The sequence below is a fragment of the Falco punctatus genome (assembly GCF_963210335.1).
Source record: "Falco punctatus genome assembly, chromosome: Z".
NCBI lineage: Eukaryota > Metazoa > Chordata > Aves > Falconiformes > Falconidae > Falco > Falco punctatus.
The window spans coordinates 41,129,558-41,155,869 of record NC_137586.1 but is presented as its reverse complement, the minus strand read 5'-3'; the positions used below and the strand labels follow the sequence as shown (position 1 = coordinate 41,155,869).

General features: G+C 34.4%; 1 protein-coding gene across 5 annotated transcripts in view; it reads right to left on the bottom strand.

The window, feature by feature from the left end:
* The window catches only part of VPS13A (vacuolar protein sorting 13 homolog A), a 115,268-nt gene that overhangs the window by 3,236 nt on the left and 85,720 nt on the right, over positions 1-26,312 (bottom strand). Inside the window, exons 58-71 of one of the 5 annotated variants that reach the window (XM_080371671.1) lie at positions 25,051-25,120; positions 24,475-24,580; positions 21,271-21,384; positions 19,194-19,339; positions 19,002-19,083; positions 17,879-17,992; positions 17,339-17,414; positions 17,080-17,243; positions 16,638-16,683; positions 16,256-16,379; positions 15,134-15,248; positions 4,358-4,443; positions 3,618-3,741; positions 2,018-2,092 (exon numbers count right to left, since the gene is read on the bottom strand). In XM_080371671.1, the coding sequence (XP_080227797.1) occupies positions 2,018-2,092; positions 3,618-3,741; positions 4,358-4,443; positions 15,134-15,248; positions 16,256-16,379; positions 16,638-16,683; positions 17,080-17,243; positions 17,339-17,414; positions 17,879-17,992; positions 19,002-19,083; positions 19,194-19,339; positions 21,271-21,384; positions 24,475-24,580; positions 25,051-25,120 (1,442 nt within the window). The other 4 variants (XM_080371674.1, XM_080371673.1, XM_080371672.1 and 1 more) reach the window with 4 other exon arrangements.

Sequence of the window (26,312 nt, the reverse complement as noted above, 5' to 3'; positions counted from 1 at the left end):
AGATGACAACAGAGAAGCAAGTACAACAAAAGACAGAGGACAAGAACAGGTTGCAGCAATGTGATAATACAGTTATTTAGAAAGAAGCTTTCTTTAACTATATTCTGTTTCTTTTCAGGAATTTCAAATTCACATGTTTACTGAACAGGAAAGGGAAATTAGTTTCCCAAGAGTCTAAAAAAAGGGAGAGGGGTGCAGTGACATTGAAATCCAGGGTAGGAGATGAATTACACAAAGGGATTGCCATGAGAAAGCTGCATAATGTTTTCAAGGAAGATAAGTGGATTATTAAAAATCTGCTTGTTACTGGATCAGGATCTATGTTACAGATCTTTAGGACCCACTCCTCCCCATCACAAGCTTAGTCCCTTAAGGAAAGAGAGCTTCTGCTTATCAGGATGCTGAAGGTATGGAAGAAGAACTGGCTGTTCAAGAAACTACTATTCACATCAGAATATGGCACTTCTCACAGACAGCCAACTCCATAGCGGCCACTGGACTGACACAATGTTCATGAAGCAGCATCACTGAAATGACCTCATATCCTTTTTACCATAAAAGGTGCAAGTTTCATTTTTACTGTTCCTAAAAGACTTGCCTCAGTGTCATCTCCTATATATACAAGCACAAGTGTCACATTTGCAAAAGTGAGATATAGGCTGAACAGCCTGGATGCGACTCTCAGGGACTTACTTTCTGTAGGATAGACCCTAAGGCCCTGATGGGAATTTTTGCATGAACCTTCCTATGAATGAACCTCCTAGAGAAGTCTTCCTTCTCAAATATAAAACCACATTCCTTACCAAACCTGTCTGATAGTGAACTTTCCCCTTGTACTTGCATTCCTGTTGGTTTTGTGAGGTCCACAGACCTTCTAGGAAAATATGCAAACCAACATTTTTGTGAAAAGCGCACACAACTTTTCAGCTTGCTTTTCCTCGCTTAAGACTTACGGCACACATAACACAATGCACTAATTTGGGTTTTGGAATTGTTCCCAATTTAGCTGGGGCATAGATGTGATTCCCTTCCACACAGACTACTGGACCTCAATGCTGCCCCTGCCCCACCCCAGCAAAAAAAGAAAAGAAAGAAAAAAAAAAAAAGAGCTCAGTATCTCCAAAGACTACAGCAAAGTCAAATTCAGCATGGGGTCCTCAAATACCTCGACAGTATTTGTAACACTCTTTGAGGTTAGAGTAAAATGTTTTCATTCAGCTGTGGATAGGAACCACCCTCATAAAGGCAAAAGCAACTTAAACTGATGAGAAGATGCAAAAGCAATTTACACTAATGAGAGGATATAACATCTGCACACTGTTTCAAAGCATGATCCCAGCATAACATACCCCACTGGTGTGAAAATATACAAGACTAGTTTATTGTTGTGAAAATAATCAGCTACACTAATAAAAACAAGGTAAATTTTTTTGTTTTCAACTTACAATGAAAAAAATGCACAATCCAGCTACCTCAGTTCTGGCAGCAGACCAGAACCACTCCTACCCTCTGTTGTAGTCAAAACTAGTGATGAGAAAATGAAGAGATCATCCAGAGTATGTGTATAATAGTAGTAATAGTGCCATATATACCCTTTGTGTTTCTATTAGGGCTTTTCTGCATTCTTCAATCAAAACTGTATTTTGAGGAACAGAGGAATGACATCCCCTCCCATCCCCCTGGAATAAAACTAGGTGTAGTTTACAAATACTGTTTGTTCTATTAAAACATGCTATTTTAATTCACATTCTTGATCATTTCGTTTTTGTTAGCAGTACTGTTAAATCACCCTTTTGACAGTTAGAATTCCAAAGATTCATGTAAGGAAAAGCTTGGTATTGGAATTGAGTATTTTTGAAATTCAGTACTGAATGCATCATTGTCATTTCCATCTGTGTAATGACTATGTGGAAACACTGAATTTTAAATATACATAGTAGTTTTGGGTTAAGGATATACCCGTTTCACTTTAAGCCAAATTTAACACAGTATAATTGTAATAGTATTTTCATGTTACCTTGGCATCCTCTGGACTTTTAAAATTAATAATTTTTCCAAATTCTTTGGCGTGGAACACAGACTTAACTCGTTCCTAAAGGAATAGCAATTCAAAACTGAAGTTAGTATCTTCAAACCTTACGACTAAGAAATTATTTACCATTAAGGCAGCTATATGGGTCAGCCAGCCACGTGTACCCGTTACACTAATCTGAGTATGTTCACATCGCATGCACACACCCCTGAGAAACTTCATTTTCTGCATGAAAGCACAGTGGAGTGTGCTGGAACTCCAGCAGTAACAGACTTCCCTTTTTACCATAGAGACCCTGGAGACTGGACTATAGAAGTGTGTAGGAATGGAAGGCAGATAATGGAGTATGTAGGGTAACAAAATCCAGTACTCCCCAAGATTGTAATTTTTCATTCTTCTTAAAGTTATTACCTGGGTGGACATTCCACCCATACTGAGTTGCAAGTTGTGGTCTTAAGTAGTGAAAAAAGCAACTGAGACTTCAGAAACAGAACATAAGCAGTGATTTGCAAAATACAGTTTTCAACCATAGATTTCAGTAAAGAGCATACTGCAGACATGTGAATGGACTCTGAAATGACTGCTGTGTGGGGATAAAGATGGATATGTTATTCAGCATTGCCTGAAATGGCAGAAACTCTAAGAATTATTTCATCCTGTAAAAGTTCACTTGCAGTCAGAAATCCAGTTTGGAGGATTCCAAACCAATAGGGCTCTGCCTTTCATGCTCTCTGCAATAGAAACAAATAATCTGAGTGAAAAACGGAATGACTTTGTACACTGTCAAGACTGTCCTGACAACCAATATGTGTAATTACACACATAAAGCTTATTAAAAACAGAAAAATCAAGCCACTGGCAGGTAAATTTATTGATTTAAATTAAATCCAATTACCATCTCAACAAGAATTTAAGATATTTTTTTTTTTAAGGAACTTTGCCTCTGTAAATACACTTAGTCATCAGTGGTCATCTTGCTCCTTATGTCCTTTGCCAGTTTACTAGGGAAAGAAGGTTTGGCAATTTTTTTTTTAAAGGAAAAAAATGCAACTGAGAGCAACATTCTACAACTTGCATTGGAAGGAATAAGCATATGTAATTGTATTTTTCATGAAGATATTAATACACTTATATTTTTGAAGGATTTGATTACAAGTAAATAAAAAAAAATCCTTGAAGCACAGCACATGCAAATCATTGCTCTGATATATCTGAATCTTTGGGATTGCAGCAAGGTAGAAGTCCACATATTGGCATATTTCCATTGTGCAGAATAGAAATACTCTGCAATCTTTGAGAGTTTTGTTGTACCACCATTTTCCAGTCTATGAATACACCACAAACTAGTGCACACCAACAGAAAATGCCCAGGGCTCAAGGAATCATTTGATCTTCAAACATCATGTTCCCATTCTCCTTAGAACAGTCAGAAGCTAGTTATCTGAGGAGTTTGCCATACCAACTCCCTTCTCTGAGTGCATCTTCACTAGAAGAGAGATCAAGAATTCAAAGGAGTGCTCAGGAATTCAAAGTTCAATCTTACAAACAGTAACACAAAAAGAAAATGAAACGTAGGTTAACATACCTTGGCTTCAATGCGCAATCTTCTGCCATCGACAATGAACGGTTCTTTGGTAAATTCATCGTAAGTGTATTGCCATTCACATGTCAGCTGTCCAAATGTCCCTTTTGTCACAAACAACACACCACTAGGCACCAGAAAATAAAATTTATAGTTTAAAAATTAATGTAAAAATACTATTAAGTTACAAAGTTATCCTAGCTCTAATGAAGTCATTGTTACAAAATAGTACTCATCTAATGATACATAACCATACAGCATACTTTTCAAAAGTGAATTTGAACCTTCCTCTAACTTATTTAAAATACTGTTTCATAGCAAAACCATAACACTACTTCTAGCTGTATTTTTACAAGTCGTAGAAACTTTTTATTTTAGTATGTCTGATACTCTACTTACTTTGCTCCTATATTACCCTTTTTTCCTTCAATATGCTAATTTAAGTGAATCCCACAGTTCCATTGATTAACATTCAGCCTAACCAGATTTATAAGAAAACCTTCTCATTAAAGAAATCATAAAACCAGCATTCCCTTTCTCTCCTTAGATAAATTACTATGACACTAAACACTCTTGTGCTGAACAATCCTGCTGTTGAACAAGATTATTAACAGCACAGTAAGCATGCCTTCCCCACTATTTTATCTACATATTCAAGGACAGTGCAGTTACTGATCAGTTATCAAGGCATGTACATTTTGATGGTAGTTTTAAGTAGTTATTATTGAGTCAAAACTGTTTACCTTTTTGTTACCATTAACAGATCTGTACTGTTGACCATAGCATGTGCAATATATCTGAGTTTTGCAAATCTTCCATTTTCAATTTTCTAAAAGAGATTGAAGTTTTATAGTTTTGAATACGCTAGTATAAATTCATGTACTAGTTCTGTGCTTAAAATTTATTTATCCTGCAAAAGTATGTTATAACAAAGCACATAGCACACAAATAAAAGGCTACTTTCATAAGGCCAGAATATGTCTAGCAAGTCTGTGACAGCTAACGTTCATAATTACATAGCATTATTCAGTCGCTGTTAATGCAGCTATGCAAACAGAAATCAATGCTAACCAGAACTGGCAAGGAACAATATAATCTCTCAGAACATTTCTCAGGACTATTTTCTACATATTTTTAGTACACACCAAACTTCTGCCAACTAATGCAGTTCTGAGACAATAAAAGAAATAAGGATTCATTTCCTAATTTATGTCAAGTGATGTCCAATACATTACAGTAATTAACTCTGGGAATAAATCTGTACTTAACTGTATACAAAAACCCACCATCGTGTAGACAGACTTAAAAATGCACCACTTGAAGTAATGTTTAGCATTTCTTCATATTCTTTTGTGTCCCTCAAACTTACTTAATCTTTACCTACAATTGCTGTGAATATTTTTAACAGAATATTCTTTTATGGCCAATAAATTTTAAATATTGATGAGAGCAGATGAGTAATTTTTAAAAACATAGGCTTTTAAGACATGACTTGGCAACCACTGGATTCCTGACTTTCTGAGCAACGGGTGATTAAATCAGTGATCAAATTAGGACTGCTGCATCTTAGTCGAGAATACCAACATGACTGCTTGCATACTTCCCATGTGTTACAAACTGGAAGCAAAGATAGGTTAGTATAAACCAGTATGATTCAACAAACCCTTAACTACAAACATACTGCTTCAGATATGTATGCCAATGTTTAAAATCACTGTAGATTAGTTCTCAGTGCAGTTAAAATCAAAAAACCATTAAATGAGTATTCATCACCACTGTAAAATAATACAGACATTTATTTAGGCTTACCCTACAACTTCAAATTTGGCCACATGGATAACTCCACTTGCCCAAACAATTTTTCTAAATTATGCCTTCCCTCAAAGCTGCTGATTCTTTAGTGACTAGAATGCAAGAACATTTGAGTAACAAGTTCCCAAAAGGCAGCTTTCTGGAAAAGCTCTCAGGAAATTCACATTATTTCTCTCTTCCCAGTTCTGCTGGCCTGCACAATCACAGCTATTGATCATACGCCTACTTACGTAAGTCACTGCTTGAATTTAGTTCTGCAAGACCTAGAGTCACAGGCAGGATGAATACTGCAAGAATGGCATAAGAAATGAGGAATTAAGGGTTTGGAAAACAGAGATTAGATTGTTTTGGTTTTGGAAACTCCTTATTCAAGCTTTGTCTAGGGATTGCAATGCCTCTGATTTTGCTCTCTTCCCGCCTCTTGTATTTAGGTCCAAACTCCTACTTCATAACCAAAGAACCAAAAAAATCCTCTCTCAAGGTAGCCTCCACAGTGTTCTAGCACACAACACACTGGATGCTTAGAAGACAGAGGTGGCTGTATGGACAGACAGCACGCATATGATAACTGACCCAGGTACCAGGTTACTGGTCTCGTTCTACATCCTGATGGACTTTCAGTGTTGGTGGCCTAGCAAGAAAGACAGTGAAAAGGAAAAGGCTGACAGGAACTTACAGAAATAATGTGTGTGGAAAGAGCAAGGGTGGTTCGGTAGAGGTAACAAATACACATCATTGCATTCCATCTGCAAGATTCTGTGACAATGACAGCAATTTCTCTTACTGTCCAAACACATATATAACGAAGTATAACCAATATCTCTCTTCTATTAGAAGCAGTTATAAGGGAGATGCATTTAGCAATATAACCTCATTAGGATGGAGAGGATGTCTTAGTCTTTCTTCTTCATCAAAGAAGTTAACTTTCTTACACTTTGCACAGCACTGAGGTGAGGCTCTCAATCCAAACATTAACCCCCATTAAATGGGATTTAAGAGAGCAGGGTTATCTCTTTCTGTCTCTTCATTAGCTTGCTAGTTAATTTTCAACAAGTCACATCACCCCACTGTAACTTACTCACTTTACTGATAATTGAGAACTACAAAAATCATTATGGAACTAAAGTATACTTCACTATCACACAGGTTGCAATCCTAAACAAAAAATATTTCAATGTCCACCAAATAGCACAAAAAGTATTTTGTTCTACTGAGATTCACAAGTGATTTGTGCAACCCAAAAATATTGTTAGCACGTGGTATGTGCTGAGCTAACTACTCCTCATTGTTAGCTAGGAGTCAAAGATCATGAACTCAAGTTATCTGCATTCTATAGTTTTGTAGAGAACAGATGTTAATTGAGAAATAAAGCACAGGAAAATGCTACACAGTCCATTTGCAAAAATAACATTTGTATCTCTGTCAATGCTGAGCAGTAACAACTTCTACATTTTCTGCCTTTAGGTTTTTCTACCCTTCACCTACAACCTTCATCCCTTTTAGCATTAGGCTTGCACCTATTCATTAGGAAATATGTAACAGAGGTATACATCAATTTACTGCTAATAGTTCTTAAAGCAAGATCACTACTGCCCTCTGCTACCAAAATGTCTTAAAGAATTCAAACATAAAAGGATATATAATTGATCCCTCAATATAGATGCATAAATACATTTGTAGAATTGTAAGTATTTAAATATTAATTGTTTGGAGAAAGATAGCAACTTGGACCACTGTCTGGTAATGTAAAACTATGAAAGTTAATATTGATCAATCATTGTTTCAATATTAGTTCCACCACTGTAAAAATTAGCATTTGTTTTCTTAAAACACAACTTCTGTATTTCAAATTAAAAAAGGTTTAATAACCTGATTGCTTTAGTATATGCTATAGTTCATTGACTAGAGATGGAATGGCATGCATCTATTGAAAAAAAGACATGTTTTACAGCTGCTGGAGTGAAGTATTCCAAGCACAAATCCCCTCCTTTGCTAATTATTCTTACCTGTAGTACAAATTCCTAGATGTCACTGCAATAATCTAACGGCAGATGTGATCATTTATGCAGAGATGGATATGCAGGTATGCTCAGTGTCTTAAAAGTGCCACCTCTGCATTTGGAAAGATTCACTACACTGGAAAGTTACACTACATGCTCCTAGTTTATTGAGAAGCAAGCACAGAGGCCTTTGACAAAGTTAGAAATGAAGCAGAGCAGAGTGTAAGCAGTGGAGACAAAATTAAAAACCTATGATCCTTCTGATTATAGTTCTAAGAAATATTACTAGTACATATAATACAAAAAGTCTGAATGTTTGATGCTCTTCAACCCAACTGAAACAGCATGTAAAAGAAACACTGTAAAGGCTGTTACTACTTAATCTGAACAAGAGAGAAGAGTAGGAGATTTGTTATACCCACATTTTAACTTGGTGTTCAATGGGATTTTAACTGCCAATGTATTTCCCTATGAACCAATTACTGTCCAAATGTATGACTTCAGAAGGCAATCTATTGCTGTTGCTAGAAACTCCAATACTGAATGTATCTTTCAGCTCATACGGTGACTTCTTCAACACCTGCAGAACCACTACTTCCAGGAGGTTAACCTGGTGTAACTACATATCCAATCTTCCCCTCACAAAGATTTAATAATTCTAACCAGTACCGAAGCCACTTAGATCTAGCTTGAATGTATGTGGGGAAAAAAATGGGAAGAGTGTTAAAAAAGTTACTGTAAAACATTTCTTTTGCTGCCATGTAGAATTCTCTCCTCATCTTTTATTAATAAGAACTAACATCAATCCTTTATTGCCTGCTCCCTCATTCCAGCTATCCTAATGTGCAATGCCATTCTACAAAAATAAAGCTTTTGTCCATGATGTGCAAGTGCCTGAATTTAAGATTCCATTCAGCCATGCTGAACATCAGCTCTGAAATCAACATGGTTTTGTTAAAGTCAACAGAAATTTGAGGTCAAAGTTGAAGATTTCAATCCAAGGCCTCAGGATGCAACAGAGTAAAACCGAGGACATCTGCTTTCTTTCAGAACAAAGTTTCTGCTTCACAACACAAATATAATTTTCCTATGCTGACTGGCAGAATTATCTTGGTAAATTTTTGATCTGAATACCAAGAGAATTTATTTGATGAGCTGAATGGAGAAGCCATATTCATCTACACTTTCATTATGGTGTCCACATCTGGAAGTTCTTTGTGTTGCCTGCCAATACAACCGAAGTTCTTTCATTTGTAGCATCTGAAGTGATTACTGTACCAGCAGGGAAATGGAAAAATATTCCAATTTTTTTTTCTGCATTCTCTGTCAGAAAACAAGCTGGTGTATGCTTTGCCTAGGACGCTGGTAGTTTTTACTTGCTTTTCCACCATATATAAGCATTTATGCTTCAATCACAAAAAATCTAAAACGCAACCGAATCTCACAAGTTTCCATGTTCTTCTGAAACAACTGGCGTTAGTCTCAACCAGCTTCCTGTGATATATACATGTCTTCTATTTGGGGATGGGCAATAGCTATGTAATAATACCCAAATGTTGCACATTTAAGTGGTAAGGATCCTGCTCTTTCCTTTAACCTAGACACAACAGGTTTTCCAAAGGAAGATGAAGAGTGACAGCTGTGACTCAAATAAGGGAGCAGCAAACTCAATAGCATGTATGAATGGATGGCTGGTACAAGTCAGGACGATGTAGAATAAAAGTGAAGCTACTTTGAACTTTGGAAATAATTTCTCCCTATAATTTTATGAAGTGAAACCTCAGTTTTAGAGTAGTTCATGATATGGATGTTTATGTTTTGATTTGAACCCAAGCCCAAGGAAAGGGTGAGGGAAGGAGAAAAAGGAAGAGTATGACACACTTTTCCCATTCCTCAGGTGTTCTTCCTGGCAGACTGAAGTTTGAATACAAAGGAACAAGGGCTTTTTCAACCTATTCTGACATTCTACCACCTGATCTGAATCTTACTTCATGACCAAAAAAAGATCATGAAGGCTAAACACCTCCAAGACAGTAAGACACTGTATTGAAGCAGAGCTTTGAAGGACAGTCTTCTCTACAAGCTTACACCCACCAAAGCATAGCTGGGCAGCAACCTTACGCAAGGCTGTAGAAGGGCCCTCACAGACTCCTACACTTTAAAGGCAAATTAGAAATAGAAAAAAAGGTTTTGAATTTATTTTGGTTTTGGGTAGGCACTGAGCTGGAACACAGAGAACTTCTCTGAGATTTCATGGTGCAAGTATAATGACTTACAAACATAAGTATGACACTAACCTATCTTTCAGCTTTATTCACTGGCAGGGCAAAGACCAGTGATTTCTGGCAAGTCTATAGCTTCTGTAAATGACCAACAACAAAGGTATAAACAGTCTATTAAATGATCCCAGAAACTGTCTATATTGTCCCTCTGCACTGACTGAAGTCTACAGAGCTTCCTGAGAAAACAAAAAGACCAAAGAACCCTGATCAAATGGGATGTACCAGTTAATGCCAAAGACAAAGAGCACAGCCAATTCTTCAGCACAGCAAGGAGCAAACATGTAAATTCAAAATTACCATCATACATAAAACTAAACACTCAAGAACAGCTGAATCATCCATTTGTTCTACAGCTCACATCAGAAAAGTTGGCATCCTGAGCTGAAAGGATGGCACTTACTCCTGGATTTTTCAGCAACAGTACTGGACTTCAAATTTAATTCACCAACGAAAAAGCAGAGGAAAAACCGATACATTAAATGATGGGGGTCAGGGTGCAGAGGACGGGACAAAAAAAAAAAAAAAAAAAAGTTATTTGACATGATGGTCTGTGTTTTTTTGATGCGTTACTTTACAACCCTAAACAAAATAATCGCTAAAGTGTTTTTTGGTTTGGTTGGGTTTTGAGAGGTTTTTTTGGTGTGGTGTTGTTTTTTGGGGTTTTTTTGCATTTTTGGTGCCTTAAAGAGCATCTCGTTCAGCTAGTTAGCTATTACACTTTTCACAAGTTTTTGTTTTATGACTTGAAGAGAAATTAAATCCTAATATCCCAAGAGATTCAACTTTTTGTGATCCTACAATTTCTTTTCCCAATGTACATTCAGAGGAAGCTAGACTCAAGACAAAACCAAATAGAATACTTGTTCAAAACTACTACATTTTTTATTAACATAGAAAATTTAAAAATAGGGCTATACTCCATGGAAGAAACAAAATAAGTTATATAAGTCATATTTTCCAACTATACTGCCAAAGTTTTTAACTTTTTTTAAATTAGCATTCTACAATATTTCAACCTATTGAGTAAAGAAAGAAGTACTTTTAGTTATGTTGTAGTGGAACTTGAATTAGTGATACCTGAACAAGAAGTACTACCATTCATGCTAAATTTTACTTCCGTATTCTGTAATGACTTACAGAACTATACATTAAAATAGTTTAAAAATTAGATAAATTTGATAGAAATACTGTATTACATTTTTATTATAAAATGCTTACATTACAAATGATTACAAAATTATTACATTTCTTGCTAAAGCTGTTTTAGAATGAGGAAAAATCATGTTTTGTTATGAAATTGACATACATTGTCTTGTAGGGCAGGTCATTACAGAAGAAAAACAAAGTTTTGTAGGAATAAGAAACTGTACTAAAAAGCCAAAAAGGCAAAAGATGTCAGTAACATATTCAAAGTTCCCAAAACCCAGTAAACTTAACAAAATGCAGCTGGAACCTTTTCACAAAGTCATACCTAACAATTTCTTCAACTTTTAGGCATGAAATGTCTTTTTTTTTTTTTTAGAAATTCTACATTCTTCAATGAAATACTGAAGATCTATTTGTACCTGAAATACTCAAAATCCTTCCCACAATGTTTCAGGCAGTAATAAACTGTAATACAGTCTTTCATCTACTTCTGCAAGACATCCTTTTCAGATGACAGTATTACAAAGTATGTGGCAATACATGAGCTGTTGCAATCTTAAGCATCAGTAGCTTCACCTAAAAGAAGCTCTCAAGCTGAGTTTGTCCTCGCTTTTATATGGGATACTACAAACATATATTCCTTGGCTCATCATTGCCCATGAGATCAGACTGTACAGCAGCTTTTGAAGGCATAGAGCCACAATAAGCACTCTTATGGATTTTAATTTCTTCCCTCAGAGTTTTTGTAACTGGAAGACAAAAGACCATGAAAGACATGACATCACCTTTGGTAAATACGCAACTATTTCAGAAGCTCTTACTGCTTTAAAGCAATTCTAATTCTTGAGTGGCTGGCAAAAGAATTAATTCTTACTACAGTACTTTTTGATACATAAATGTCTATTACAAGATGTCTTTAAAATGCAACACAAAAATCTAAAGTTAGCAACAAACCACAAAAAAGAACGTGAAACCTATGAAGCATTCCACTGAATACAGATTATAACAATTTTTAAAGAAAGAAGTAACTTGTAAAACTATATTGTAGAATTTACAGTACAGAATTATAGTGGTTCAGTGTTGTGGGTTTTTCTTCCCCATTTCTAGGTAAATAAACTAAATACTTTTGCATGGTACATAGGTTTTACTACACAGAGCCTTCTAAAAGTCCTGGTATTTTCTTCAGCTGTCCATGATTTTACTTAGGGTTTAGTTCTGGGGTAGATTTTTACTTTTTTTTTCTTGCTATGAAAACAAAAATACTGATTTAAGAACCAAATAATTTATGTTCACAATCAAAAATACTTGAATAAACCGTTATTTCACATATCTAAGGATTCCAAATGATATACAAAGTAAGTATTTAAAAAATTATGGTAAAATAAATGATAAATGAAAAAGTAAAAGTTTATGTTAAATGTTCCTTTTAAAATGTGTACTTTGCCTTATAAATACTTCTATAGATCATTTAGTGTTTTTACATAATCTAGTTCCAGGAAACACGAGAAACAATGTTGCAACAGAACAGATGAATCCATTTTAGATATACTTTAGATGTGTTTATTGTTAAAAAGAAAAGCAAACAAGAAACTTTTGAAATATGAAACAAATAAACAGCATTTTAACACCAATAATGACTGTACAACTCAGTAAAGTTTTACTAAACACATTTAAAAGCATTCTGTCTAGCAAATTATAAATAAAACCTGTCAAACACTTACAAAAATGCAAAAACGTTAAATACACTTGATAGAAACATATCTAGAAATAAACTCTAAGGCATGGTATTACTATTTTGTCATATTATTCATTACTATTTTCACCTAATGTCAAGTTTTATCTTTAAGACTATTTTTATTATATTCTTTGCTCCTTTGCCTAGCACTTATGATGACACAGTTTTATTTCCCCACTTATATCTTCTTTTTGCACAGCTTGAAAAATAAGAATTTAATTAATATCAGACAATCTCAATTTCTCAGTGAGAATTATAGCAGCAACATTTAATATTTAAAGGTCAAAAGAATGTGACAAAGGCCATGTATATCTGTTACAGTCCATATTATCCTAACTGTCATCATCATCACTACTATTGTGAGTCTTAGTCCATTCCCTGTAGGCCTGTCTTTTCTGAAAGCATGGTAAAGGAAGAAGAAAGCAGAAGTATTAGTTTAGAAGGGTTAGTTTGTCTGGCAAATTTATTAATGTAAAATAAAACCCCAGAAAACAAAGAAATGCTGAAGTGACATCCTAGTTTAGGACACAATATAAGCACACAAGATCACCTATATCCTATTTCCTTTCATCAGCATGTACAATCTCTAAATCACTAGAAGAAGTTTTATTCAAATCTAATCCAGTGATCCACTGCAAATGCTTCAACACAGTGACTGCACTGGGGCTAGTCACCAGACCCGTATGCATAGAAATTATACAAAAAGGGGAGAATGGTCTTTTTTACCCCCCTAAGAAAATACTATGCTATCAATCTGCTTCATACTGAGAAAAAGTAATACACAGTGTCTCATGCAAAACATAGAAATATCTCTAGAAACAGAAACATTAGTACACTTGAGGGTAAAATAAAATTAAGACATCAAACATGCTGCATCAGAAAATGTCTGGAAAAAAATATGCAATTCAGTATCTTCTGATTTCACTATCTACAGGGAAATTTATGATCCTGTTTGGAGCTTTCAAAACATTTCTTCAAGAGTAGTTCTGCCTTAGAATCATCAGTAGTGAAGACTAACATGAAACATACAATTTTCCAAATTTTAGGTACTTTCAAATAATGGTTGTCATCACAAAATATGACAAGCATTATACAAGGCAATGTCTTTATGCTTTTTTAAGTTGGATAATGGAAGGTGGTGGTACTGTACTCAACCACACAGGGGAGAACTAGAACTAGGTATCACTGCTGAATTTTTTAAAGGTTTCTCAGAAAAAAAAAAAAACCAAAAGGCAAACACATATCAATTTAAGAAGCAAAAGCAAAGCAAAGTCATTAGAGAAGTCTGCATGTAAGAGCTGATTCTGTTCAGTTTGCTCACATTTGTTTTAGTGGTACACTTTAAAACAGAAAAGGGGATGTTTTGGAATTAATTTTTTTTACCCAAAAGAGGTTTAAGATTAGAAATACATTTATGCTGTTTATCAGTAGTGGCTTCTAACTATGGTCTAGTTCAGGTAACATGCTTTATAACACTAACTTTAAATTGGAGAGCATAGGTTAAAGCTACCTCGTTAGAAGAAAGGCAGAGGCACGTGATTTATTAAAGAACTTTCACAGTCTGCTGAACTAGATCACCAGTGAATGATATGGTAAACATAGCTGGAATGCCCCAAATAGGACAAACCTCTTCTACCACAACACAAAAGACACTACTGAAATGCAGAAGAAACAGAAACAACCAGACTGGAACCTGACATGAAGCAAACAGCTGTGGCAATTCTCAAAATAGTTCAAAAATAATCTCTAAAGGCTACTTCATCCTTATCTACTTCTCCTAAAAGGTTATTTCTGTATGACTTCTCCAACATTTCCCTGGCACACTATGAATCCTTCAATGTGTATTTTAAAAATTCTGTTTACATTCATGCAATCACTATTACTTTATTTCTTATGTTTGAGTATTTCTAAAATGCAGCTTTACCTCTAACAGAGATAAAAAAACAAAACCAGAAACTTTGTAAGCTGCACAAAAGTTGAAATTATTTCCTCTTTGATATCTGAGTGAAATTTGCTTAAACAGCACCTGAACTATTAAAGAATCACTGATGCTCAGCATGTTCTTCGTGCAAACAGTACTCAAACTGTTTACGTTCTTTCAATGGCTGTAGTATGACATATACAGCTATGTTAGTTGTGTTTAAAATGCTGTTTAAATGAAGTTGAGATTAAAGAGTCACTGTTTAAAATGTGTATTAATAACAGTACTGAATAAAGTATTTGTGATTATCATCACTGTTTATCAAAAATAAAATACAAACCTTTTCAATTGCACATATAAACTTTTTTCTTCTTTCAAAATACTCTGTATCTTGCACAAACCTCTACAGATATACTGGTAGAGATTATAATGTATTCCTTTGTATTACAAAACCTAAATCACCAAAGTGGTCATAAGCCTAAGAAATTAAATGAAACTTCTTGACTACTGAGTTATTAGGTAAAGGGCGGTAGGGAATTTAAGAACTGGGCAATTCTTTAAAGTAGTTATGTCAACGTATGATGAGTTAGAATTTATATCAAATTATCTTTCATTTTCTTCACCTGCAACATTTGACTTCCAGTTCCATCTCTTAATCTGTAAGGTCTAATAACTCCATCTTCACCAAAGAAGCGAGGTGGGCGCAAGCTTACCACATCTTCTGATGAATCTGCAACTCTGACAATAAAGCAGCAAATGTAAGGCACATGTCAATACTTCCACCAGCTATAATATTTAGCAAAGGGTCCAAGTTATTTCACATACAAGTTAAATGCAAGTACTAGTACAGCAACTGTTGTACTTCCGCATATGAATAGACATTGAGTAGACATTCTATGAAACAGTAATAGATTTCACTCCAAAACCTATTTTAGAGAGATGGCACAGGGCAGCACAAGCCTGCATTACTTCATTGGTGTCTAGGTACTGTACTTCAAAAGTTCAAAATTAAAGACATCTGCACCATACCGAACTTCTGCTCTAACATTTTTCTTGCATTCATCCGCTAAAGAAATGAGAAGTGGCAAACAAGAGACTAGCAATCTTACAGTAGCAAAACTGGTCCAGCTTGCTAAGAAAAACAGAGCCATTAAAAAGATGCATTCAGACAAAGCTCCTAAATGTCCCCTCAATACATTTTCTCCTACTTCAGCACACATTACAGAATGAGATAATCTATAACACCACATTTATTAAAATGAGACTATCACAGAAATTAATACGCAGACTGAGAACAAAACAGTTCTCAGTCTGAACAATCAGAACAGATCCTGGCATGACCTGGTAGTCTTGGAACTCATCTCATACAGTCATAATAATATAAAAAGTAACTTTTGATGCAGCTGCTAAGTCCTTTATTCCTGTATATTTGGGGTAAAAGGAAAAAAAAATCAGCAATTGAAGAAGACTTGATCGCTGAGGCTTTTAAAATAGTTTCTTTGGTAATGCTAGAAACATCTGAGATTTGATGTTGTGGTTTTTAAGTGTTATCAACTGTGTATTTTTTTAAAAGCCACCTATTTATAACATAATTACCAATATATGTAAGATTTTTTCCCAGCTCATCTGTGTTAATGAGAAAGTTGATAGAACCATAAACGATGCAGAAGTGATACAAAGACACAACGTACTACTGCTACTATTATCTCTTTCCTGCCATACATCACTCTTCATATTTTACTTACTTTTTAATACCCTGAAATGTGCTGCTTGCCATGTCTATGATTCCTCCAGTAGGCCTAGCAACTGCTCCCACTAAGCCTTTTCCAACACCTTTGAAAAAACCAGCTGCTCCTTCTTTCTGAGCTCCTAAAAGGATTAAATGCAGCAAATCAATATAAAACACTGAGTTTCCTACAACTGTAACAAACTTAATTACCATTTAATTACAACTCTTATTTGATATGCAACTATATAGTCTCCTCCACACAAAGTTAATGTAAACATTTAAACTGAAAATCAGTAGGAATATAAAACATCGATGAAAATTTTTATAACTCAGATTTATGTTTAATTATGTATCAAGAATTTACCATCATATGAACAGTTAATGCATCAGAAACTCACCTCTTATTGGTTTTGTAATTATTCCTGTTATGCCACTCACAAAACCCTAGCAAAAGAAATAAGAGAGATTACAAACATGCTTTCAGATTACATTTTTCATTTTTCACATTCTTCTTGCTAGTTCATTGGTGAACAACCTCAAAGTACATACGCTGGAAAATTCTAAAATTCACAACAAGGAAACAGAGTTAGAGGCACCTTGTTCACAGTTCGTATTGTCTCTTTTACTCTCGTATATTTTCATTTAAAACCACTACTCAATTGTGGGAATATATTTTCAAAATCAGAATTAAAATTAAGAGTAGCAATTGTGGGAATATATTTTCAAAATCAGAATTAAAATTAAGAGTAGCAACTCTCTGGTGACTATGGCAGCCTCTACATTTGTTACTCCTGCCTGCATAAAATTCATTAATATTTTTATTATTATTTTTCTCCTTACAGAAACTAATCCTTTTCCACCACGAGTGATACCCTCTCTCAGACCCGTGGGTTGTTTATTCATGGCTTCTCTCCTTTTCTGCTGGTAATCCTCATCCATAGTTATTGCAGCAACTCCTTTTGCCATAGCACCAGTGATTCTTGATGCAGCACCAGCTAACCCACCTATTGGAAAATAAAATACAATGCCAATACAATTTACAAATACTCACCTGTATTGCTTACTATAAGTATACTACCATGATAATGCTGGAACTCACCAACAGCTCCCCCTACTAGTGCTTTGAGTCCAAGTGCCATTCCTTCTATAAATTCTTCAGGACCCTGGATGGCTCCCTAAGAAAAAAAAAGATGCATATATATTAAGCTTCAAATAGTATGCATTGAATATTTTAAAATCATAACGGTTTTATTGGAATTTATATATAACAAAGAGAACAAAAGCATGAGGCTGAGTGATAAAGTGTGAAAGTGCCCATGAAAGCACCTGTGGGAGAAAGACTATTTTAGAATACTAATTAATTCCCTGAAGTCTGCTTATTTTAAGGCAAATGGGAAAAAAATCTGATTTATTATAAAACAAGAACCGTAAGGAACAGCCTTTCGTGAATTAAGTTAAATGGACTACTCTCTTTTTTTTTATCTCACTGAGCTTTGCAGTAACTTTTTCCTGGCACTTTCATTTCACTTCCAAATCAAAATTTAAAACTAAAAAAGGTATTAATATATCCACATTTTCAATATAATTCATATCTTTCTACTTGTACTACATTTCATAAGAAGGTAGCAGAGATTTTTACCTGGTAAGGTTCATAGAAAAATGCTTCTACTCCTTCAGACAAGCCTCTTATGAATCCAAATGGATTACCCAAGACATCAAGGCCAAGAATAAGAACATACATCTGTTTAATAGCCTAAAATAAGAATAGTTATTAGCAAACATATTTCAGAAATTACCCTAAAACAAAGGCAAAGACTGTAGTATACCCAGTTAAAAAAAAAAAAAAAGAAAAAAAAAAGAAAAAGAAACTAATATGAGTTTAATATAAACCCCTCAAAATTATTTGGAAAAGCAGAGGTAGTTTTATTAAAAAGGATTTACAGTAAGTAAATCATATTAAGTCAGCCAAATAAATGTTACTTCTTACAAGCATTTCACAAGTAACTGACATTAATGTTCTTGAGATTTTACAAAGCAAGCACATTACCTAGATTTCTCATACTACAGCACAAAATTTGGTATGTTTGCATATGGCGAGAAAGTGTTGTTAACTGTCACTGCAAAACACTATAACTACATCTAGATGAAGTGTAATCTGATTTTAGAAAAAAGGTTGAGAATCACCTAGGACATTTCAAACCTTCCTCCTGGGAAAAGGAAGGGCCAGAGAACAGTAACTTGTTCCTCACTGGAAACCCTGCATAGGTTTTTTCTCCTTTAATGACTGACAGAGGACTAAATCAAAATGTCCACAGAATCCCTTATTATTAATGATGGATGAATAGAACAGGACAAATTATTTTATGCAAAAGTGTATCTGCTGGATTCTCTCCACTGCATGATAGGACCTGAACAGTACACAAAGGCCAAAGAGGGATGGCAATTCATACACTACTAATGTCCAAGAATAAGCATTAATATTTTGGTGCCAATTCTGCTCTATCGGGGCTGCATTGTGTTTGCTTCCACTATCTATTCCAGCAAGTTGTTTTGTTATCCATGCCACTTTTTCTAGCCATAATTTGAGAAAGGTACTTGTCCCCAGAATAAAGGCAATCCAGCTAATGAGTAATTATTTTGTATGTATTTAACCTTTGTACAAACACACAAGGCTGAAAGTAATTATATTTTCAGAGAACCAAACTGCATAGTAGTGCTTTAAAAACATATTTACTGAAATACTTAAATGTACTTATTCTAACCTGTTTTGAATAATGCCTTACAACTGATGATTGGAGCTGTTGTGTAGTGCAGAAGTGATAGCTGAGTTCAAAGAATGCCAACCTAAAAAAAAAAAAGGAGAGAAAAAGTAAGTCCTTATTATGCAGAGCAAGATAAAATCTAGCACACATAATACTTTGAAAGTAATCTTTGCAATCATGTATTTAACCTACTTAAAGACAACATCTTGAACATCTGTGAGGGTGGCCCCTATACTCTTCAACAGGAGATTCAAGGACTGAAGTGGTATCAATTCATTTTTTCTTTCTTCTTTGTTACTATCTTCTCCACCCGTACTGAGTGAAAAGCTTAAGTGTAACTAAAGGATAAAAGTGAGATTGGGAAATAATATAGTTGGTTATTGGAAGTATTATATTTCTATGTTTATCACCTTTTAGAGGATTTAAAAATTGAGATAAGATGTTTTTAACCTTGACTGAAATCAGATTGACTTAACAGAGAACAGAAATACACCATGGGCAATAAAAAAACCCCAAACATTTACAATCAAACTGAACAACCTCAACTACCTTTAAGAAAACAAGAACTTCAAATCGCTTACTCATGTTTTCAGATAAGGTCTTCAGAATCTTTTAGCTAGAGCTTAGGTAAGTAATAGCCAAACATCAAAGGAGATTGAAAACAGTAACATAGCACAGTGTCCAAGTAAGAATGAGGAAAAAAAGCCTAAAACCATATCGTTATTAACACAAGTTTTACAGGTGCTAAATAAACACTGAAATATGTACACAAGAAAAACCCCACCTGTGCAGACCAGTATTAACTTAGGTATTTGTTTCACAGAAATTAAGGTGACAGTCTCAAAACAGAAAAGCATTCAGGAAAATTGCTCAATTGGCTCTACAGTGCACAAGTACTCAGCAGCTGTCAAAAATCAAAGTAAAAGAAGTTACACCTGTTTCCAATTCTCTGAAGGCAACACCACATGCCATTCATTAATTTATGGTATAACAGAGCTTAACTATTGCTCATTTCAAAATATATACCTCATCTTACAGAATCACTGTCACTTAATTTACTAGCTCTTTTTCAAAAGACAAGAGATCCTTTACAACAGTTTTTGAAGAATTGGTCAAGTACAAGTAACATTTTAAGATTTTTCAGTAATAACTAAAGTTATACTCAAACAAGACTTAACAGTCAAAGAAAATGAAGTTGTAACTGAAAGTAACGTGAGACTTTATATGCATTAAAGATTAATCTTTTATTACAACCTGAAGCTGATTTATTCCATCCCATCTCCTCCATGTAATTTTTCTGATCAAATATGACAATACATTCAAAAATAAGCTTTTATTTACTTTTTAACAAAGTGTTCACTTCGTTAACACACAAATGGCGTTTTACTTTTGTCAAGTTCTGAGTCGTTTTTCGTAACAGGAGTCATACCCATGAACATGTAAGTGAAGATACACGGAAAAGCAACCAAGTATTATTTGGACTAAGTTAGACTAAGCTGTTTACATAAAGCTAACCAAGTATTTCCTGGAATTACCTGTTCTAATAGCAGGCTGTTTCTAACATCTTACCCAATACCGTTAAGAGGTGAAACTCAGACCTTCAATCTATTTCCCACGGGATGGAGGTGAGATTCTCTTACATAACTGTTACAGAACCTAAGAAGTACCATCACAGCTTTAACATCAGCCACACAATAATCAAAAAATGAAGCCCGGTAAGCTAAAAGTGCTTTAGAGTTTGATTTGGGCAAACAGACAGATGTCTCCATGTAAGTATGCACATACTGCTTAGCAGCTGTACCTGAATGTTTATGGGAATGGCGAAACAGTCAAAAGTAGACTTTACTGGAGTCAAAAAACAAAACCACTTTTTCAATGAGTAAATAACAATGAAGGAGAAAATGTCATTGCACAGTAATGCTGGTTGTATCCATTTTTTAGAAATCACCTCATTCCCCAATCCACAACACACTTTCTGCACACGAACAATAGCATTTTGCCAGGATCTCTTAAATAATAGCAAGAAAAAGCATTTAAGTAGATGAAGAAAATCATGGATAGGAATGAAATAATGAGCTTACATAAACATTTAATAAATATTAATGTAACGCCATATAGATAGTGGTAACAATTAAAGTCCTTTTCCAGGACATTTTTATTTTATTTTTGATCACCTCTATGTTTCTTCATTTCTAGTGCCTACTGTCTCGCAGGAGACAAAAATTATTCAGTTGGAGCAAACACAGGCTGTATGGTCAAAGAGGTATACCTTAATTGGAGAGATATGAAAGTATTCATACAAGCTGATCTGCGATGTATCTGTTGTAGACACACTCATCAGTTCTTCTTGAAGAGATTCGACATCCTTTTTGAAAAGTTCTAGCTGTGAATGCATTTTCAAAAAAATATTACTTTAAAATCTGGACTACATAAAATGACCATGCATTAGTCACTGAGATGCAACATATTGACTAACATATCGACTTTTACCCTCCTGATCTTTTTTTTTTTTTTTTTTACTTAGAGTTGACATTTTAGAGGACTTTAAACTAGAGTTTATTTGCTGCCTTTTGTTGTATGAAGAGGAGAAAAACACGTATAAGATGACAATGAAACATACACCTATTTGATAGTTTTAAAAAAATAAACCACTACCACCCCCTCTTTTTATGCAAGTTCAAATATCAAATAATTTCAAGTAAAGTTTGCACAACTTTTACCTGGGTCAAACAAAGGTTATATATATATATATATATATATATTTATATGTACACCCTTCTCAAATATAATATAACACATAGGTTTTTAAATACAAATAACTAGAATAAAGACTATTTTCTGTTACACAGAAACTAGACTTCTACATACTCTGAGAAGATCTCCATCTAGCGCTTTTTCAAAAGACAAGAGATCCTTTACAACGGTTTTTGAAGAACTGGTCAAGTACAAGTAATATTTTAAGATTTTTCAGTAATAACTACTCTAAAGTTATACTCAAACAAGACTTAACAGTCAAAGAAAATGAAGTTGTAATCGAAAATAATGTGAGAAGCCCTTTCAGAACAGTAAACACAGGTAGCACCTTGCTACTTAAACAAGCAAAACAATCAAGGCACTAAATATTAAGTATAATTCCACTAAAAATGGAAATACAGAATAGGTCCTCCTCTACCCTCTGGATTTAGCGATTCAGCTCTCAATGCTAATCTCAAATCATTCATCTTTCCACTGGGAGGGGAAAAGAAAAATACAACAATATATTTTTTTCCATTACACAATCAGGCATGAGAATTACAATAATACAGAATTCACAGGTACACCTGGCATCAACAGACTGTATGCCCTAGCACACTGCTGGGAACCACCAGTTCCCAGACTGCATATTCTCACATATGAGAATGCAGCAACGTTTCTGAAACAATTCTACAGTAACATTATTAATCTTCATTAAATGTCTGCTTTGTTTAAGGAACCCTTCAAATTTCCTTATATTTCATAAGTCACAATTAGATTGCTCATTATTAATATTAACATTTAAAAATATGTTTAATTAAGCTCATAATATAGTAAGAATACATTATAGTATCGCATAAAATATATTAAATATAATTTATATATTATATCATACATAAAATATTGTATGTTATATATTAAGATTATAATATATAATTATATATTACAATACAATAAGAAAAGATTATACAGAAATACATGCTTAGGTCTTCATTTAGAGGAAGCAGCCTCTCACCAGAGAGGATCCCATTCTTTAAGTTAAAATTTTACATCATCACCAAGAGATAAAAGTTCTTAAGTCAATAAGCAATTAGTGTGTTTTGTGAGTCTTTCCAAAACTGTGGTGCCACTAGAGCTCGCAAAGAACCCACAGGCTTCAAGTTACAACAGGAAAGACAGACGGGACCAGGAAGAAACAGCTAGATCTTCAAGCCTCACAACTGCAAACTCAAGGTAACCACGTAACTGGGGAGTATATTTAGTTTTAATTTAATCACAGGCTAGAAAACAAGCTACAAACCCACCAAAATCAGAATCTTCTTTTTAAAATTCAAAACAAAAGTAGGAAACTGAGGGTATATTTAATGCACTATACCATGCAAGAGTAGCAAATTTACTTAGATTAAAATATCTATGAAAGTGCAACCCGTAACAGTCTTACATAAATATATTCTGCTGTAAACTTAGAAAATTCTGACAAGATTCTTATCTTGCTTGAAATGTTAGTCCATAAATTACTTCTCTTTGTTTTTCCATACTTCCTTCTGATTCTCAATTTATATTTACACTGGAACAACTTTTTAATCTTTTCTATGTATTTTAGCATAATCCCCGAGTGGTAATACTTTTTTTTAATCTCTGATGTGCAGATAAAATGAAACAAAAGCCAAGTTTCCTTTCTGGCATACCTTTTCACTTGCCACAGCAAGACAATACCTTTTAATGCCCCATAAAAAGGACCTTTTTGCTCTACTCATTCAGGCAAATCTTTTATGCAAGTATTTCTGGTTCATTTTTCATAGCAGCATTTTTGACATACACACAAAAGATACACTTTCTGCTAATAATAAATTATCAGTTTGTTGTATATTGACATTCAAATTTCAATACTCTTAAGAACAGCATGCCCAACATTCATCAGAATTGCACTGTATCTGTACAGCTTATCACCTCTTGTTGTTTTCTTTGGCAAATCTAAGAAACTGGCTCCTCTGTTGCTTTATAGTTGTAACTGAAGTTTTCATTATTTTTTCCCCAAACACAGTACCTTGCACTTCACTTCAAATTATTGTATTTTATTTTATTTCTACTGTTCTTGTGTACAAACACTTCTCATTCTCCCTGTACAGTAATTCCGTTCCCTCCCACTGCCCTCTCCTCTCCACTTAAGTTTCAACATGTAACTACATCATCTTCCAACTTTTTAATTTTGCAGGAAATAACTGAAAACACTTTTGAATCAACCTCTCTCCATTCCTTTTTACATTCTCTTGCTCTCATAGGAAAGCAAGTGTCAGTAATTTCCTGGCCAAGATTTTCCAAGGTTATTTGGTGGTTGTTGGTTTTTTGGGGTGGGTGTGGGTGTTTGGGGTTTGGGTTTTTGGGGGTTGTTTGTGTTGTGTTTTTTTTAAGTGAGACACATTAAGGAAAAGACTTATTTTTACTTTCCTCCCATCCTGGATTCTTGATTAACTGATCCCCCAGGCATTAGAAAGAACAAAGAATCCAGGACAACATTAGTTTCATTCTTCACAGAAAGTTTTGAAGATTTCTTTGCATAGCTTGCAAGATGAGGACAAAGGCAAGAGTTCACTGTTTACCTGGGGCAATGGTAACTTTTGTTAATCCCAGATACTCCTACTAACCAGTGTTAAGGACACATAAAACCAAGATGTTTTTTCTTTTTTTAAATACAAGTTGAGTAATTACAAACTTAAGTTGAACAACAAAAGGTTTCTACCTCCTGGTCACTTGGCACATCAGTCTGTGTAAAGAATTCAACCAGTGCATATAGGAAGCCAAGATCTAATCTGAGATCCATCTCTTGAATCAGGACCTTAAAATACCTACATATGAAAAAAACAATTATTGAAGTGTTTTACAAACATTTGTAACATGTAGAATTTAATCTAGGGTATTTAGACCACTTAGGTATTGACTTAAAGTACCTTTTTTTTATTTTTTATTTTTTTGAGGGACTTGCCATTACTGATGAAAAGAAGGTTTTGCATACTGCCTGTAACCAGAACGATTTTGAACAAGTTACAGCACTTAACACTGTATATAGCACTGCTAAACAGAGCTTTTTCTAAGTTAAAAAAGACTAAAATTCTGCATTAGGAAGACACTTAAAAATCCTTGCTTTATTCTGCAATTATGTGGATAATAAAGGGGGCTGAGCTCTTGTCTCTAAGTGCTCTGATCCTTCAGAACTGGTGTAAAACATTCATTATGTTTGCCCCATAATAATTTTAATTTTAAAGCTTGACTAAATATAACCAACAGCAAAAGAGAGGGAACATGCCTAAATACTTACTTAATATGAGATATTTGTGAATGTCCTGCAGTTCTCATGACAATACTGACATCAGTAAATGGTTTTGGTGCTATGAAGTTGTAAAATAAAAAAAGATCAGTAGAGATTTTTATATGATATACATACCTTTATATTATTAATACAAAAATGTCATATAAATTCAAGATTCTCTCAACCCTGTAAAGCAGGATTACATAGTGGATATGACAATTACATAGTGTATGGAGAACAACTATTTCAGGGAAAAGAGCAGGAACAGAAAGGAATAGGAAAACAAGGATGAAATGGAACATCAAAATTCTATTTCATTTATCTATGAAAACATACAGTTTTCATTTAAAAGAAAATTAATATTTATATAATCTCAGATTTATATGATTTCCCTAGCCATGGAATAAGATTTTCTCACAGCTGATAAAATAATGTAAACAAAAAAAAGAATTCTGCAGATTTATGCACTGTAGCTTGAAATTGGTCATATTTAGAACAAACACCTGACATATTTTAGCTTCTGTACAAAATTACAAGCAGTATTCTTTGTCTCAATCCAGAATGTCTCCTGAGATCACTCTGGTCTTCCAAGTGACTTTGCCCTGAACAAGTTAATGGAAGACTGCAGTTCATCACACAGTGTACTGACATTCAGTAATGCTCCAAGCAATGGAGAAGTCAGCAGGCTACACAAAAAACAGGCAAATATAATTTATCTACAGATCTTATAAATGCTGCCCCACATAGCAATTCTGAGTTTAGACCAGCACGCTTTTTATTTTCTTATTAGTTAAGGTTATTTCCGATAGATCACTAGGTCATGTATTGCACGAAAGCAAAGAGGAAAAAAAAAATCAACAACATGACTGAGATAAACAATTAATTTGGGGCAGTAGGGAAAAACTAGATGACTGAAGATGAAAAGTAAATACTCACTGCCCCAGAACTCCAAATGCAATTAATACAGAAATGGTGCAACAGATTCACTACCATCAATATAAGCAACAATTTGATCTTCTCTTATTTTCAGCTGGCAACTCTTCTGCATTAGTCAGCATTAAGTTTTAGTTGTGGTCTGAATTCAACTGCCAAAAGCCCATTTTAAGTTGATCCATATGTAACTTTCACCTTATGCTCTCCACAAGACTGAATTAGCATGTCAAAAAGATGTGCTTAAAAGGTCTCATATTGACGGCTAAAAGAAATGTTGGGTTTTTTTTTTAACTGTTAACTGCTCAAATGGTTTTCTGTATATCTTCTTTGTAGACAAA